This window comes from Odontesthes bonariensis, chromosome 8, assembly GCF_027942865.1.
Source record: "Odontesthes bonariensis isolate fOdoBon6 chromosome 8, fOdoBon6.hap1, whole genome shotgun sequence".
Classification (NCBI taxonomy): domain Eukaryota; kingdom Metazoa; phylum Chordata; class Actinopteri; order Atheriniformes; family Atherinopsidae; genus Odontesthes; species Odontesthes bonariensis.
In genome coordinates, this window is record NC_134513.1 from 2,857,029 (window position 1) to 2,876,564 (window position 19,536).

The following is a 19,536-nucleotide window of genomic DNA, read 5'->3' on the forward strand; positions in this document are numbered from 1 at the left end:
AGATGCTGATGTTAAAAGTGTGTTTGCACAACAAATGTTATGGCACTTTCATTCATATGGCAGCACATTTAAAATAAAGCTAAATGCTAAAAGCTATACGCTACTTTTGGATTCATTTTTGGATTCTGCGTACAAATGCGATTAATCGTTATTTATCAGGGAAATCATGCGATTAATTAGATTAAACATTTTAATCGTTGCCCAGCCCTTGTTCAGACACACCTAAACATTACATGTTTTAAGCTGATTATTTCCAGGTAAATGTAACCTTTATTTTTAAAGTTAATGGTAAAAGTTTAACAGGATCGCTCATCATTTAATAACAAAATAGACCATTTGTGACCATGGCTCCCTCTTAATTTAGCTGATATCATTACTATAAGCAGATGCTAGTTAGTGTCAAGGATAAACATGGTTGAGTAAAACTGGTTGAAAAAGTTTCAGAAGCACAAGTGACTATTTCTCAACACAAATTAAAGGACAACAGAGATTTACTGAGCCTCAAAATGGCTTTATTACAGTACGAACAGACCAGGGCCAACAAAATATCTCAGAGAAGAACCAGTGTTAAAAGGCTGAAAGCAGCAATTACCCCACTGAAGTACTCACCCATCATATTCGTCGAGATTGGCCTCTGTTTTCAAGTGGTCCCTGGCATGATTGGCCCGCTCCGTAACTGTGAAAACCAATAACACGGCCAGCATTAGTGCTCCAGCAACGAAAAAGGGATGTATAGATTAAATAACTTGACTATTTGTGACTCGACTGGTAGAGCAAGCGCTATTACAGGCTTTTTTTTTTATAAATACAAGGCAAGCAAAGTCGCTCCGCTTTTTAAACGTTTAATGTTCAGATTGATGTTCAGAAGGAACGAATGCACAGTAGCACGAGCAGTTTAATTCAGCTATTGTATATAAGCAAAGCAAAAAACGAGCTGGAAAACAAAAGCAATATTTTAACTGCGAATGTGTTTACCAGGCGTATAATACAGACACAAATTCAATCCTGCAGTTCATCGCCGCAATAGGAAGCCCAGAGTGAACAGTATTCACTCTGATGGGCCATCAATACTCCAGAGTATGTGTGGCTGTTGCAAACACTTATTGAATAATAGATGTGTTTGGATACCAAAGCTTATCAAGTATCACAGCTTCCATTAAGGTGGGGGCATGATTAATGGCACCATAAAGAAAATCATATCCTTGCAAAGCCTCTTCGGTCCCTTCGAGGGGGCGCGATGGCAGCAGAGATCTATTTGTTAGCCTTGGAGACTCATTTTTTATTTAAATGCTGTGGAATGCTGCTGATGGGGACCCACCAATTACGCTGGTGAAGATGCCAGCTCGCCGGAACACCGGGGCCACCTTCTGCTCGTAAATTTGCTTCCCGCACTGCTTCCCGCCGAATGGATTAATGTACACCAGGAGGCTCTTTGGTCGGCTCGCTGCAAAGAGAAGGATGGTCGTTAAAAACCAGAGTTGTTTATCTTTTTTTTGGTAAACAAATATCTAATCGACATCGGCTTGATGAAGATTTATGAATCAGCAGAGATGGGGACTCAAGTCACTGTGACTTGGACTCGAGTCGCTGTTTTGATGACTTGTGACTTGACTTGACAAAAAATAAAAGACTTGAGACTCGACTCAGACTTGGAAGTTAAAGACTCGGCACTTGACTTGAGACACGATGACTTGAATGACTTGAGTGTTAAGCATCTAGCATAACTTCCAACTTTGTTCGTCATTTGAAGATCCATTCTGACCAGTAAGTGCTCGTCAAATTAGCTAATATTATCCTGTTAGCCTAGTCGGTAGTTAGCTAACGTTAGCTTGATATGATACGGGGTGGACAGGTTGGACACATTGGCCAATGATGTTTACTGACAGTTACTTATATCTTTGTGTTTTCACTTTATTAAGATCAGATTCTGCAGGTAAAACTGCAATAATAAGGTGACTTGACTTTGACTTGACCAAGAAAAAATTCCTTGGGACTTGAAAGCTAAGACTTGGGACTTACTTGAGACTTGAAAGCTAAGACTTTGGACTTACTTGAGACTTGAAAGCTAAGACTTGGGATTTACTTGAGACTTGAAAGCTAAGACTTGGGATTTACTTGAGACTTGAAAGCTAAGACTTGGGACTTACTTGAGACTTGAAAGCTAAGACTTGGGACTTACTTGAGACTTGAAAGCTAAGACTTGGGATTTACTTGAGACTTGAAAGCTAAGACTTGGGACTTACTTGAGACTTGAAAGCTAAGACTTGGGATTTACTTGAGACTTGAAAGCTAAGACTTGGGACTTACTTGACACTTGAAAGCTAAGACTTGGGATTTACTTGAGACTTGAAAGCTAAGACTTGGGATTTACTTGAGACTTGAAAGCTAAGACTTGAGACTTACTTGAGACTTGAAAGCTAAGACTTGAGACTTACTTGAGACTTGAAAACTAAGACTTGGGATTTACTTGAGACTTGGAAGCTAAGACTTAGGACTTACTTGAGACTTGAAAGGTAAGACTTGGGACTTACTTGAAACTTGAAAGCTAAGACTTGGGATTTACTTGAGACTTGAAAGCTAAGACTTGAGACTTACTTGAGACTTGAAAGCTAAGACTTGGGACTTACTTGACACTTGAAAGCTAAGACTTGGGATTTACTTGAGACTTGAAAGCTAAGACTTGGGATTTACTTGTGACTTGAAAGCTAAGACTTGGGATTTACTTGAGACTTGAAAGCTAAGACTTGAGACTTACTTGAGACTTGAAAGCTAAGACTTGGGACTTACTTGAGACTTGAAAGCTAAGACTTGGGACTTACTTGAGACTTAAAAGCTAAGACTTGGGACTTACTTGAGACTTGAAAGCTAAGACTTGAGATTTACTTGAGACTTGAAAGCTAAGACTTGGGACTTACTTGAGACTTGAAAGCTAAGACTTGGGACTTACTTGAGACTTGAAAGCTAAGACTTGGGATTTACTTGAGACTTGAAAGCTAAGACTTGGGACTTACTTGAGACTTGAAAGCTAAGACTTGGGACTTACTTGAGACTTGAAAGCTAAGACTTGGGATTTACTTGAGACTTGAAAGCTAAGACTTGGGACTTACTTGAGACTTGAAAGCTAAGACTTGGGATTTACTTGAGACTTGAAAGCTAAGACTTGGGACTTACTTGAAACTTGAAAGCTAAGACTTGGGATTTACTTGAGACTTGAAAGCTAAGACTTGAGACTTGCACATGTGTGACTTGGTCCCATCTCTATGAATCAGAAACTTTTCAAAATGGCCGGTCCCAAACACATGCCACAAACCCACAAAACGCTGCGAGGGAGAATGCTAAACGGCTTGTTTAAGGCTGTTGAGGAAGACAACAACCTGAGATACAGTAGTTGCTCAAACTGACAATGAAACGGACTGAGATCAAGTGTTAAATGATCACAAAGGATGCGGAGCTCCGTAATGTTTGGCAATAAGACAAAAGTTCCATTAGATTACATAAATGGATTGTCAGTGGGTGATGTAAGGCTTCGCCGGGGAGGAGACCAGCTCTATAAAAGACACAGACTTCATCTTCACAATGAATGAGGTTAATTTTCTTGAATTGATTCATCCTGTCGAGCCAAATGGCTCCAAGAGGACCACTTCAGATAGTTTACACCTGTCTCACACTCCTATTTTTTACACTTTTAGGACACACTAAATCCTGTTTAACCTAACCACGTGATCCCTTTGCAAGCATATCAGCGCCAGAGTGTAAAGCTCCCTGTTATGCAATTGATTAGTAATAAAAGTTAACATGTCACAAACAATACTGTTTCATTTTTACGGTTATATAATATGCCAACGTATCCTTTGGAAGAACAATCAATCTTTTAATGGAGAATCATTTGTTTTACCCAAACAGATTTGCTAAATACTTTCCATGTCGGACATTTCTATATAAATCAGTGTTTTAATCCTTTTAATGCGGCTGTTTAAATGTTTTATCAGACTTTTGTTGGAACCACTTCATGTCTGTGCCTGTGAGCTACTGTACCTGAGTTTTATGGCTCGTTGATTTAATAGATTTTTTATATATCGTGTTTTTGACTATCACGGCCTCCCTTTGAAGGTGTTCTTTAGGTTAGGGTTCATGGCTTTTATTAATCAAACTAACCAGCAGCAATGAAAGCTTTGTTCAAACCACTTTCTGCACGTACGTCATGGCCATTTGAATCAGAAAAGATTTTATTGCCAAGTAATTTTCACATCACGAGGAATTTGGCCTGGTCTGTTTGGTGCAAAAAAAAAAAATTATTAAAAATTAAAATAATAAAATAATATTATATAATAATATAAATATATGTACAAAGTATTAGTAAGTATTAGTAACCCTTTGGCACAATGTGTTGCTGGCATCAGATTTTAAAAAGCTTAATTAAAACCAATTAATTCTCATTTTTAACATGCATGTGTGCATTTCTACTTTTTTCAAATTAATGACAGATTTTAAATCATTTGGAGACAAACTGCTTTCTGTTTTCATACAGCTTTAACACCATTTGCCTTCTCTGGAACTTCGGAGCTCTAAAGTCTACATGTTTACATAAAAACTACAGAAAGATGCTGATGTTAAAAGTGTGTTTGCACAACAAATGTTATGGCACTTTCATTCATATGGCAGCACATTTAAAATAAAGCTAAATGCTAAAAGCTATACACTACTTTTGGATTCATTTTGGGATTCTGCGTACAAATGCGATTAATCGTGATTAATCAGGGAAATCATGTGATTAATTAGATTAAACATTTTAATCGTTGCCCAGTCTTATTAAAAACGATACTGACACAAATCTTTCGAACATTTCTGAGAGAAAATGCAAATATTTTTTTGCATTTTGTGGCTTGTTTGAAACGTATAACTCAGTTTAGCACGTTAGCTTTTAGCTAACTCAGCTCAGCTTTTGTTGATATATTCATAAAGTTATTTGAATCTTTTTTTAGTTCCACAAACTTTTGGATTTTGCGTACAAATGAGATTAATCATGATTAATCAGGGAAATCATATTAATTAGATTAAACATTTTAATCGTTTGTACAGCCCTAATTAATTTTTTTTTAAATTGTATTTTTAATTAATTAATTTTTGTTTTTTTACTTAATGGGGATGGGATTCTGTTCTGAGTGTTCCTGTGTGTCTGTGTTCTATTGGGAAAAAAGCTTAATAAGCAAAGTTTAAAAAAAAAAAAAAAGGCCGGATTCAGATTCAGTTATCAGTAAGTCCAAAGTGCATCTCCATATCTGATAGAGATACACATACTGAGTAATGACAGCTGCTCATTGGTAACTCGGATCCACTGCTCACAGAGTCCTCGGCTGGCACAGCGAAACGTGACATCACTGCACCGCCACCGATGTCGCTGCGTCCGCCTCACGAAGGAAACTGTGAAGAAAGAAAACACAGCACTCCAACCACTTAGCAACCAACGCCGTATTACTTTTCCACTGACAGCCGAGAAAAGAGTGTCTGCTGAAGAAAGATGTTATCATCAAAACCAGACAATTGCTTATCTGGTGGTAACGCCAACAGGGCTAAATAAAGCCTCTGATAACGTCTTCCATTCGTGTTGAGTAACTGCGATGCAACCCACAGCCGAGAAGTACCTCCCACGATTGGCATCTGAAATAATCAGCATGTTTTCATACTTCTCGATAGCAGATTTACTCACTAAGCTTTTCATATTTAAATGATCACACTTAGCATTTTTTTTACTTCTGAAGTTAACTTATGCACTGCAAAAAGCCAGCTTTCAAAAACAAGAAAAAAAAGTACAAAAATTAGGTGTATTTTGCTTAAAAATAGCAAAATGATCTGCTAATGGAACAAGAAAATGTGGCTTGTCAAGATTTTTCAAAACAAGTAAAAATATCTAATCCTAATTAACCCACAAATACCTTAGAATTAGTGTATTTTAACTAATAACAAGTACATTTTTCTTGATTCTAATTAAATACACGTGGCCTATTTTCTCAATATATTGAAAAATATTCTTGAATTAAGTAAATGCTAGAGCCATTATCTTAACATAGTGGTGTGCACTAGGCCTTATATTTCTTGAAACCAGCTTGGAAACTGTTGATATTCTAGCTTCAAGCATGTACTTACTCAAAACAGGTCATAACATCTCAGTAACAAGCTGTAATATCTTATTTAGATCATTAAGGACAGAAACACTTAAAACAAGGGAAACAGTCTGACATAAAAACTGCTTACTGAGAAGAACTATCTTATCGGACAAAAAATAAGCATACATCCCTTTGATCTAAGATATTTCTTTTTACTTAGATTTCACTTTTTGCAGTGTGGCGGAGGAGCTTCAGCCCAAATCACTTACAGCACTTTGTACTTGCAGTGGTGTGGGCATAGAGACAGTCGGTGTGTTTAAAATCATCCTCTAATAGGTTACATAATAAGGATGTAAGTGATGAAGCATGCCTTTGAAGCCAAGTTTCCACAGACGCAGTTTGTGTCAGACCAGACGCACTCTAATGCCAGTAAAAAGCTCACATTAGAGGGCTAATTTTAAACATTTGGCTGTGATAAATAATGTATATCCAATCTTGTTTGGGTATAATCTGATGGCTCCAAATCAAGCATTAGCCCCAAAGTCGCTGGAGTGCTGCCACCGAAGACCCAGTCGGCTGAACTGTAAAGAGATTCTCTGGGTAAAGCTTTATTTTGTGACTGGAGCTGTCTGCGGGCGTATCTGCAGTGTCAAAAAGTAACTTTGATGTGGTATTAGGCTGTATTTGAACAAAAGAAGGACCACTTTAGCCCTTTAGAACTGCACTCCTTGACTTGTAGTGAATGGCAGGCTATATAAGTGTAATTGTTGTACCTGTAAATGCATATGGGAACAGCTGGGGGGGCTGCTTTGTCTTTTTCTGATGCCCCCTGGTCTGTGTGGCGTCCTCATCTTCTGTTTCGCAGACAGCCACTATTTCACACACTTGAACAGTATTCCTGTAGGCTGGAAGGACATTGAATTAATCATTTGGTCAAATGCTTTATACAGTGACTAAAACTTCATTGGAAAAAATGCCCCTCCAAAAATAAGTAAAAAAAAACAACAAATACAAGATGTTTTTGCTTGAAATAAGCAAAAAAATCTGCCAATGGAACTAGTGAAAATTGGCTTGTCAAGATTTCTTGAAATAAAATGTGATATTTGGGACTTTTGAGTTAAAAGTGATCTTGAAATTAGCTTAAAAACCTCTTCAAATGAAAAAAAAAGCTTTTTTCATGTGAAATCCGACTCAAAACAAGATGTTTTCAAGACTTTTTCATTTAACAAGATAATCCAGATGTATTGTATTAAAACAAGTCCCTATATCTGGCTGAAATGGTGCTTGTTAGGCAGTTGTGTCTGATATTAAGTGTAATGAGATACTCAATGAGACAAATACTTGGTAGGATTTAGATTTTTTCCAGTGTTGATGCTCTTTTGCCAGAAAAGTTGGTCGGTAATTCAAATGATGGAGACTGTAGCGATAGCATCTGTACTTATACTTAATACTGTACATCCCAAGACATGATTTTGCACTCCCCCCCCCATTTCTAAATGCACAAAGCAGCTGTTTTAGCTGCTTAAGAAAGAGTTATAAGCAGCTAAAGAACCTGACGCTTCCCTCAGGAGCCGAGGGTGCCCAAAGCTATCCTAAAATAAGAGCTAGCAACCACACCTCCAAATAAATGTTAACTTGTTGTATGAGTAATTAAGCTCGCTGACATGCAGAGAATATAAAGATGGAGATATCCACTATATCTGAAAAGTCAACTCTGTGTAGCTCTTTCAAGAAATACTAAAGTGTTGAATGTGTACCACATGTCAGTAGCTAAATTAGCTTGTTTTAAACGATGTGCTGCTTGTAGTTTTTGAGAATAATTCCATATCCATAGATATTTTGAGGTACAGATAAGTTGTTTCATTCATCAGTAAAGTTTTGTGTGAATAGTTTGGATTCATGACTGTCATTTGGTCTCTCAATTGTTCTGAATGAGATGTAAATCTGGCCTCGAGGGAACGTTCATTTTTGGTCATTTTCTCCATCCTTCCCCACCTGTTTAGGGGGACATTTCAAGGAACTTCATAAAATATAGCCTAAGTGTTGTGTGTATTTAGATGTATACATACATAAAATCACTCACTGTTACGGGAAATAGTAGTGTGTTTAGCTCAGTGAGTTTGACTGTAGTGCGAGAGAGCTAGTTTTGAACTTGGTTTATGAATCCTTAGAGAACTGGCTTTGGTCATCATTTAACATCCCAACACAAATAACGCCCATGTAACTAAAAAGTAACCTTAACCAACATTGTATGTTAGCATCTTTGTCATTATGACAGTTAATGTGTATTAGCTCGCTGACCGAGCTAATGGTAGCGTTAGCTTGGTTAGCAAGCTAAGTCTATAATTGCTTATGAAAGGTAAAGGTTTGAAAATGACTAGCATTAGATAGCATTAGCTAATAACTTTTAGGTTAGCTTTTCAAAATGATCCAAATATGTTCACTTTGGGGCTCATAAAATTTAAGAAGGCAACAGCCAAATGCAAAAGGTTACTTTAGTAGTTGTACCTTTAGTAGTTGTACAAGACAGTTAGCATCTTTGGCATTATGACAGTTAATGTGTATTAGCTAGTTGACCGAGCTAATGCTAGCGTTAGCTTGGTTACTTAGCAAGCTAAGTCTATAATTGCCTATGAGTAAAGGTTTGAAAATGACTAGCATTAGCTAGCATTAGCTAGATGAGTGGGTTTCTCTATATTTTGTTAGGAAACATGTATGAAAATTGGTTACCTTGGGATTCTCTTTTAAACTAGAGCTTCATGCTTTCAGCTAGAAAAAGCCACATTGTGTTAAATTGGACTTTAGAGTGGCAGCCTTGGGTTTCTTGTCACAAAGAGTGAATTAAATAACACGTTCGAATCTCAAGAGAGCTTGTGAGCTGTTAAGGTATCTCTTCTTTTCTTTCATTTTTCCCACAAGAAAGCTTGTGCTTGAATGGTTTGGTCATTAATTGAATCAGCTGGCTCTAAGACCCAAAGAATTTAAATCCATGCTAATTTAATGATGTTAACTGATGTTGACAGGCATTGTAAGGAGGGGAACTGTATGAGTCAAACCTTTACTCAAAGGGATTATAGACTTAACGGCATAATTATAAAACAAAGAATATGGGAAGACCAGAAAAAGTCAACAAAAATGATCAAATTTACTAAGGTGGCAACACTGGAAATGTGGCATTTTAATAATCTATAGGTCTCACAATGAAGAGTTGCCTTTGACCCCTTTTTAATTCAAAATAAATCTTTGATAATTCAGTCAGAAATGTCCACGATCAGAGTTAAAACTCTTCTCACTTGTGTAAAAGGACATTTTACTCACAATGAGTTTAACTGACCTCTTCAACTGCATCACATACAGCCCTTCCAGTCACTCCTACAAATTTATTCAGGTGATACGGTGAAATGGATTGGAGGGAGGTATGACATCTTATTTCTCTCCCGGGAGTCTGAGAGAATGGGATTTCATTTCTTTCTCAAATAAAGGTGATGCGCCACGCAGGCATGAATAACTTTACGGCCATCGATATTCACATTTTGACAAATAGGAAGAAGAGTTATGGGCATGGGGGTAATGGCTTCAGTTCAGCAAAAAAAGAAGAGTTTTGTTCCAGCAATTTAAAAAATATCATCAATTGCTCTCTGCCAAACGGATTGTTAGCGCTGGAATAAGATATAGAATGGCTTACTGATCGTGATTGGACATTTAAACCTAAATTTTGGACTTAAAAGTGGCTAATGTTAGCAACGACAACGTTTAAAGGATAGTTTTTAGGTGCCAGTAGTGATGTTTCCACTCTTTTGGCTGGGGCTAATCGCTCACCGGTGGGAGTTTCTGATCCACATGAATCCAGATTTATGATGGTTAATGTTAGTAAATGTATTTTTCATCTTCCATTCCCACTCGTGGTCACAGTGGCTGCTGTTCTGACGGATATAGACAGGATAAGCTCACCTTATTTCTTCTCAAAGGGCCCTTATCAGCCACGGCCACATCACAGTGAGTAACAGGTAGATAACGCCTCCGGCTGCACTTTTAAGTCGGCCGGTAAATTGAACTGCTCTTCTTTGTCCCGGCGTACATGCATGGCAGGGGATTCAAGGTAATAAGCAAAGTATGAAGACTGTGAGAAAATGTACAAGAAATTCTGCCTCTTCTAAAATTACATGTCGGAGATCACCATACCTGTAAATATAGCCAAATTCCTTCCACAGATGTTGTCTTTACGTTACTTAAATGGTGATTTTGTCACATGGCACTGAAAGGATCAGATTATTGGCTAAATTACAATAAGATTGAGTTATTAAGTTCATGTAGACACCTTAATCTGACTAAGAATTGGATCGGATCAGATTAAGACCCCAAGATAACTGGGTTGCACTCTAAACCTGCTCGTAGACGCTGAAGCACGTGGTGAATTAGACTTTGGCTGTGTTCGAAACCGCCTACTTCTCCTACTTCTCCTACTACTCCTACTAACTTTGACTTTTTTTAAGTTCCCGGATGCATACTAGATTCTCCTAAATGTTGGGTATGCATCATGAGGTTACTACTCATACTCAAACTACCCAAGATGCAACGTAACGTGACGTCGCCGATCGTCATTTCCTGTCAAAACGGCAGTTTCAAGCTAGCTACAACGAGGGTAGGTTCACTTCCTGTTTTCAAAACAAAAGCACCAATTGTATGGTAATGGCTTTCCCTATGATAAAAGGCAACGGGTATTTTATTTTGTGAAAATAACAGGAAGTGCGTTGCTCACTGCGGCTAGCTTTAGTAGCGCCGAATTCGTGGGAACAAAATTGTAAATAGCCGGTATTTTGTCAGGTTTTCAACACGTTGGGGATCTAAACGACTACTTTCTCTCCTGAAAATGTTTCAAATGTTGCTAAAGTTTACAGAGTTTAGAGCTTAAGGGAAATCAGCTTCAGGCCGGCTGATTTCGGCTCGGGCAGCAGCAGATGCATTGTGGGTAAACGCTCTGCATACTGTCTGAATGATCAGTATGCAGATATGTATTAGGCGGTTTTGAACACAGACTTTGCGTTCTGCACATGCTCCAGATGTTTTCCCGGGGTCGTGACCCGGAAGTCAAAGGAGACGATATTCCTGTTGTTGTTGCCGTCAGAAAGAAACAAACAACGCGATGGAGAATGCTCCGTTGGGCATCGAGTTTGTGCAACAAGCAGCTCATCACAGACCAAATGTAGAGGGACGTAGCTGCATCTGGCTCTGCGTTCTCCATCTTTCTCCAACGCCTGAGTTTGTTGTTGTTGTTGGTGGTGAAGAGGTCAACAGGAAGTGGCTCTATTAGCAACAGCTGGAATGGGTACAGCGCCACCTATCATACCGGGGTATGACACGCTTTGTGCCTCTGATCCCATTCATTCACCGCCAGATATCCAAGGAGAATTACCCTTGCTCAGCTCATTCTGATTGTGATTTAGGCAATAATCTGATCCTTTCAGAGTCATGTGACCCCACTGAGTGAGAACACAGATGCAGGAGTAATACGACTCCCAACCATGTGATCTGGGTCTGTTAATCCAGCTTTTAAAAGATTAATTTGCTCAGTTTTTTGGTCAAACTGAGAAGTTTACATGTACTTAAAAAGAATTAGCAAAAGCTAAAAAGTATCTGCAACAAACAGAACACTGAAGAAGTGCACCCTGCCAACATGTTTTGCACTCATAGTAACACTTATCAGTGAGATGTGTGCACAGGGTGTTTGAACTCGTCATAAATCATCTCATGCAAGGTGACAGATAATCAAAGGTGTTATCTTTGTCAAAAAGCTGCATGTTGATGGTGCAGATCTGAGATAATTCATGATGAAATCACAGATTTGCTGTGGAAAAAATCTAAATCTTACCAAGTATATTTGTCTCATTGAGTATCTCATTACACTTAATATAAGACACAACTGCCTAACAAGCACCATTTCAGCCAGATATAGGGACTTGTTTTAATACAATACATCTGGAATATCTTGTTAAATGAAAAAGTCCTGAAAACAAATTGTTTTGAGTCACATATCATATGAAACAAGCTTTTTTTTTTACATTTGAAGAGGTTTTTAAGCTAATTTCAAGATCACTTTTATCTCAAAAGTCCCAAGTATCACATTTTATTTCAAGAAATCTTGACAAGCCGATTTTCACTAGTTCCATTGGCAGATTTTTTAGCTTATTTCAAGCAAAAAAGTCTTTTATTTGTTGTTTTTTTACGTATTTTTGGAGGGGAATTTTTTCCAGTGTGCTTCGTCTCCAAACCTGTTGTGCTAAAACACTCCATCATTCTTATATCACAACATCCATCATTCTTTCATGTTCACGTTCGTTATCAGGCTCTTGGTCTGACGGTGCAAATTCCCCCCCAAAAGAATGCATAAAATCTGGTAGCCTAAGCAAGCAAATCTTCCTCTGTCAAAGACGAAAATACATTACTGCATTAATCAGAACCAGCAGAGTTGCATTCTCTGGTGACTCCCTTTGATCAAACGAGCCCGAACAGCGAGCCAATTCAAAGTGCTGGTGAAGAAGCTGCGAACAATGGCTGACATTCCCGCATTCTTACGCTGCTCCAATAACCCTGCCGCACACCCACAGAGGCGCAAACACCTAATCCCATCACCACACACACAGAGAACGCAGCCTCCCCACTTCCTCCACCCGTACGCTCCCTGAGCTACATGCTAAGCCCTCGGCCGTACGAGGCAGAGCCTCTCTGCTCCGCTCTGACATACTTTTCTGTGTGCTTGAAAAGAATCTGAGCACTGGTGGTGAGCCAGTGTGTGCTGCCTCATTCATACCGCAGGACTCAGTGTGTTAGTGTGAGCCCCAGAGGCGTCTTATCTGCAAAAAGTCAGCTTTTCAGGGCTTTACTTTCAGCCGTCTGGAGCTCGCTCTGCATGTGCAGGGAAGCGTTCAGATATGTTTGTGTTGTTGCTGACACCTGAGAGAGAAGGCCGGTGTCCTTTAGCTCCTCCTGGGGGTGAAATATCTTTAATATCTAATCTAATAAGTAACCAATGTTTGACTGGATACTGCTCGAGTTTCTTTGGGAAAACCCCACAGCCACGTTGGCCGAGCAGAATCAAGGGAAGAGCCACTTTTACAACAACATACTAAAGTTCCCTCAGCCAATACATTTTCAAAACAGACAGCAGCAAAATAAAAGCCTGTGAGCAGCAGACTTTTACAAAATAAAAGCCTGTGAGCAACAGACTTTTACAAAATAAAAGCCTGTGAGCAACAGACTTTTACAAAATAAAAGCCTGTGAGCAACAGACTTTTACAAAATAAAAGCCTGTGAGCAACAGACTTTTACAAAATAAAAGCCAGTGAGCAGCAGACTTTTACAAAATAAAAGCCTGTGAGCAGCAGACTTTTACAATAATAAAAGCCTGTGAGCAACAGACTTTTACAAAATAAAAGCCTGTGAGCAACAGACTTTTACAAAATAAGAGCCTGTGAGCAGCAGACTTTTACAAAATAAGAGCCTGTGAGCAGCAGACTTTTACAATAATAAAAGCCTGTGAGCAACAGACTTTTACAAAATAAAAGCCTGTGAGCAGCAGACTTTTACAAAATAAAAGCCTGTGAGCAACTGACTTTTACAAAATAAAAGCCTGTGAGCAGCAGACTTTTACAACAATAAACGCCTGTGAGCAACAGACTTTTACAAAATAAAAGCCTGTGAGCAGCAGACTTTTACAAAATAAAAGCCTGTGAGCAACAGACTTTCACAATAATAAAAGCCTGTGAGCAACAGACTTTTACAAAATAAAAGCCTGTGAGCAGCAGACTTTTACAAAATAAAAGCCTGTGAGCAGCAGACTTTTAAAAAATAAAAGCCTGTGAGCAGCAGACTTTTACAAAATAAAAGCCTGTGAGCAGCAGACTTTTACAAAATAAAAGCCTGTGAGCAACAGACTTTTACAATAATAAAAGCCTGTGAGCAGCAGACTTTTACAAAATAAAAGCCTGTGAGCAACAGACTTTTACAAAATAAAAGCCTGTGAGCAGCAGACTTTTACAATAATAAAAGCCTGTGAGCGACAGACTTTTACAGAATAAAAGCCTGTGAGCAACAGACTTTTACAAAATAAAAGCCTGTGAGCTACAGACTTTTACAAAATAAAAGCCAGTGAGCAGCAGACTTTTACAAAATAAAAGCCTGTGAGCAGCAGACTTTTACAAAATAAAAGCCTGTGAGCAACAGACTTTTACAAAATAAAAGCCAGTGAGCAGCAGACTTTTACAAAATAAAAGCCTGTGAGCAGCAGACTTTTACAATAATAAAAGCCTGTGAGCTACAGACTTTTACAAAATAAAAGCCTGTGAGCAGCAGACTTTTACAATAATAAAAGCCTGTGAGCAACAGACTTTTACAAAATAAAAGCCTGTGAGCAGCAGACTTTTACAAAATAAAAGCCTGTGAGCAACTGACTTTTACAAAATAAAAGCCTGTGAGCAGCAGACTTTTACAAAATAAAAGCCTGTGAGCAACAGACTTTTACAAAATAAAAGCCTGTGAGCAACAGACTTTTACAAAATAAAAGCCTGTGAGCAACAGACTTTTACAAAATAAAAGCCTGTGAGCAGCAGACTTTTACAAAATAAAAGCCTGTGAGCAACAGACTTTTACAGAATAAAAGCCTGTGAGCAACAAACTTTTACAAAATAAAAGCCTGTGAGCAACAGACTTTTACAGAATAAAAGCCTGTGAGTAACAGACTTTTACAGAATAAAAGCCTGTGAGCAACAGGCTTTTACAGAATAAAAGCCTGTGAGTAACAGACTTTTACAGAATAAAAGCCTGTGAGCAACAGACTTTTACAGAATAAAAGCCTGAGAGCAACAGACTTTTACAATAATAAAACCTGCGTTAATGCGCGATAAAATATTTGTCGGCATTAAATAATTAACGAGTTAACGCGATAATAACGAGTTAACTCGCCCAGTTAAAAATCTCTTTCTGACGGTTGAAATTAGAGCCTCGGCTTTGTACCTCAGTGTACAGTAGTGCCCATTATTCTTTATTCCAAATTGAATCTCCTGAAGCACAAAGCCTGTTTAAATGCCTACAACCTTGACTCTGTGTAACTGTACCAGTGGGGTAGCTGATTTTTTTTTCATGAATAACGGTTAAAAAATCTGTATTATTTTGCATTTTTACAACAGAACTGCACACATATCAGGTTTCAGGCTCAAGTTAACGACAATGGGAATCAGGTCAAGCTCCAACATGAAATCGTGTGAAAGTGGTACGAGGAGAAAGATGAACAAAGGCTCAGCAGACCCTGCCATGCGTAACTCTGGACCTCAGCGGCGACAGCATTGTGTTGCAGCGCCCTGAGTGTAAACATAATCTCCAGCTCTGGCACCATCAGAGCCAGAAACATCCAGGTCCTCAGGGCTCAGGGTGCTGCTGGTTTCCACTGAAACCACATGAGATGGATTAACACCTGCAGTGCAATGAGAGCACGATGAGGCGGCATCTTTCTGTTTTATGCACAACACTCCCAGCTTTGTAACGTGTGACATTGGTCACAGGACGCATGTATTCAGAGTTTGATCCATTTCAAAAAGTATTTCACAAACTCACGACTTCCTCAGAAGCAGCTCCAGACTCTTGGGCTGGAAACTGCAAACACAATATACACAAATGACCTCAATTTAGTCTGTAACACACCAGTTATAGCACTGTGCAACATTTTCAGTCCTTGTACCTGATGATTTTCAGAGGAAAAAAGTTGGGTTTTTTACATTAATTTACTCAAATAGTGGTCTGAAATGAACAGAAACAGACATTTAATTATAATTTCTTGTATAAGAATTAATATCCAACTACATGTGTATGATTGTGATAGCCATATTAAGTATTTTATGTGGTTTTTGAAGCATTTTGGTCATGAGACGCCTCTTATTTCTTTATATTTTGCATCCGAGCAGCTTAAGTGATCTTCAACAATAGTTTCAACACTTTCTGAAGGTTTTTCAACGTTTTTATTTGGACAATTTGACTTTTTTCTTGCAGAAATCAGAGATAACTCAAGACTGCGTTTATCTTTTTATGATAATCAAGCGAGCTGCTTTGGGAAGCCTTGTGACATGAATTACTGAGGTTATTCTTTTAAAACCCATCATGTTATTAGAGGAAGAAAGCATGACATTTTATTGCTATTGAGCTGGATCACAATGTGCAATTCAGCCACAAGGCAATAATTATTTCCAACAACAATGGAACCAAGAAAATCTTTACTTGGTGTGATAGAGCTGAGGAGGATGGTAAGAATCAGCTCGTTGGTGGAAATAATATCCGTCCTGTAATTCAAGAGCGTGGCTCTGAGGGGAAACAGTAGAGCACAACTGTGCTTTTTGGTGAACAAAAGCTTGTAGCCTGGTGTCAATCCCACACAGTACAGCAGGCCTATCAAGGTTGACCCAAATGCTTTCAAGCTGCAGTACCGCCATCATGATGTCAAAATTCATCTTATTCCAAACGTGTGGACTCGATTCATCACAGAAGGAAGCAAACTGGACATCTTTTAGGTTCCAAACCCAACAGAACAGTCGTGGTGAATCATAAAGTTCCACTTCCCTCTGACATTCAACAAACAAACCAGTTCATCAGGAAAACAACCAGCAGATTCATCAATAATAACACTAATTGTTCTCCGTAGCACTGCAAACAGCTTCTTTCCTTTCGGCGTCTCAGACTTCCTCAAAGGTCAGTTCTGACAACAATGCTGCTGGGTATCGGTGAAAGGCTAGTTTTAGCTTAAACCCTGCTGAGTAAAGCTCAAACTCTGGGGGGATTTAATGCTGTTTGGCCTTTAAAATCGGTCCCCGAAACCAAAGTCTGTGTTTCCCTGTAACTCCTGGTGGCCTCTGGTGTAGAAGCCTTTACCTGGAGACAGGTGAGGGTGTCATGATTGGGTATAAAAGGAGCGTCCACCAAAGGTTCCAACCCAGTCTCACAGAAAAACGTGTGACAGCTTGTTGGTGGTGAAGAGGTCAACAGGAAGTGGCTCTATTAGCAACAGCTGGAATGGGTACAGCGCCACCTATCATACCGGGGTATGACACGCTTTGTGCCTCTGATCCCATTCATTCACCGCCATATATCCAAGGAGAATTACCCTTGCCGTTGGTCCACAAGGGAAAATGTGGTATAGTCACAATTTGGCCCCTAAAATTGTAATTGCGTTTTATTTGGCCGATTAATTTACATTGCTTCGCAACCAGGTCACATGACTATCAAGTTTCCCTCAGCTAAAAAAAGAAAATGGCCGACTGTCGACCTTTTTTCCCTGAAAAACATAACATTTTAAGAAAGCATCTGCATTTGTATGCATTTCGATGGCATTTCTAGCGAGAACTATGCATAATATTCACATATTCACAGATAGCAGCGTCCATAGCAACCACCTTAACAACGGTACAAAACGTTTTATTCTTAAGTTTTTTCAAGGAGATACTAAAATCTTTGGCGAAATTAATAAACGAAAGATCGTTTACATTCTCTGAATGAAAATATTATGAATAGTTTTCGCTAGAAATGCCATCGAAATGCATACAAAAGCAGATGATTTCTTAAAATGTTGAGTTTTTCACAGAAAAAATGTAGACAGTCGGCCAGGGAAACTTGATAGTCACGTGACCGGGGGGTCACATGGCTCTGAAAGGATCAGATTATTGGCTAAATTACAATAAGAATGAGTTATTAAAGGGTAATTCTCCTTGGATATCTGGCGGTGAATGAATGGGATCAGAGGCACAAAGCGTGTCATACCCCGGTATGATAGGTGGCGCTGTACCCATTCCAGCTGTTGCTAATAGAGCCACTTCCTGTTGACCTCTTCACCACCAACAACAACAACAAACTCAGGCGTTGGAGAAAGATGGAGAACGCAGAGCCAGATGAAGCTACGTCCCTCTACATTTGGTCTGTGATGAGCTGCTTGTTGCACAAACTCGATGCCCAACGGAGCATTCTCCATCGCGTTGTTTGTTTCTTTCTGACGGCGACAGCAACAGGAATATCGTCTCCTTTGACTTCCGGGTCACGACCCCGGGAAAACATCTGGAGCATGCGCAGAACGCAAAGTCTGATTCACCACGTGCTTCAGCGTCTACAAGCAGGTTTAGAGTGACTTTAACCCAGTTATCTCGGGGTCTGAATCCGATCCGATCCAATTCTTAGTCAGATTAAGGTGTCTACATGCACTTAATAACTCATTCCAGGCCTGGAATTTCGTCATTTTAGGGGCAAGGCCCCTTGGCCTTTTGAGTCAATTTTTTAAGGGCACAAAGGCCATTCAATGGACACCAAATTGCAATTAAACAAATTTTTTATTAAAACTACACAGGATTCTTATAGCACAGACATGTTTGGCTCACTGTGAGACTGTGGTAGTGGGCCTACGTCAAGGTGTGTCCTTATTCTGAGTCACTTGAAGATGGAGATGATGAATCAGGGAGATTTGGACTTTTAGGGTTCCTTTGACCACAGGGATGAATATTGGGTCTCCTTTTGTTGATGCCAGCTGCCCACCATCTTGCCACAGCTTCATCACTTTGATATTCAACTGGAGCACAACCCTGGGATTTGATGAGGAGTAGATCTTCAATTGTTGAAGTGTGCAGGCTTAAACGCCAATCGCCCTGCATTCTCTTCATTACTGAGAACTGCCGTTCAACTTGAGAGGTAGAGACAGGAAAAACTAGTACTATTTGTATGAGGTGCAGCAGATTGGTGTACATTCTTCCCTTCTCCAACAAGAATCTGGACCATAATGAGAGGAAAGTTTCCCTACTATGGTGACGCACAATGTCGTGTTTCTAACATTTAATTACTCCTCAACCCTCACAGACTATTCAGGGTCACATTTTTTGTATATAAAAAAAATAACTTTAAAACTGATCTATATTCATGTGAACCCTGAATCTACAAAAATGGAAATATTTAACAACTTTCTAACCATGTTTTAGTGCAGATAATGCACAAAATTAAACACAAAACTATGTGCAGAGACTAATTATGGAATTATGGATACTGTGAAATGCTTAAACATCGTTCGAGCTCTCTGAACTGTCTTCGGATCCATCTAAATCAGTTCCATTTTTCCCTTTTCTCACAAAGTGTGGCCGGCGTGTGCGCAAACTGTCACCATGCCAGATTCAATATATTCAAAACATCATCCTCCTCCCCTCCTTTGGCAGGCATATCTTTTCTCTTCATGGCCGGCTGTCCCAACCATCGCCACATTTTGTTAGTGTTTGCGTCTGTATTTGTACCAATAACGCAATGCATTAATTTACAATGATGGAGCAGAGTCACCTAAATAAAGACAGAGGTGTCCCAAATACAAAAATCAAATGGTGAATGACACCCCATTTGTGCATGTTAAGCTAACTGCTTGATAATA

General features: G+C 39.1%; 1 protein-coding gene across 1 annotated transcript in view; it reads right to left on the reverse strand.

The window, feature by feature from the left end:
• cerk (ceramide kinase) overlaps positions 1–19,536 on the reverse strand; it is a 61,716-nt gene that overhangs the window by 26,784 nt on the left and 15,396 nt on the right. The window contains exons 2-5 of the mRNA XM_075471314.1: positions 6,878–7,009; positions 5,299–5,421; positions 1,319–1,444; positions 610–676 (exon numbers count right to left, since the gene is read on the reverse strand). Of these exons, the coding sequence (XP_075327429.1) occupies positions 610–676; positions 1,319–1,444; positions 5,299–5,421; positions 6,878–7,009 (448 nt within the window). The remainder of the gene's footprint in view (positions 1–609; positions 677–1,318; positions 1,445–5,298; positions 5,422–6,877; positions 7,010–19,536) is intronic.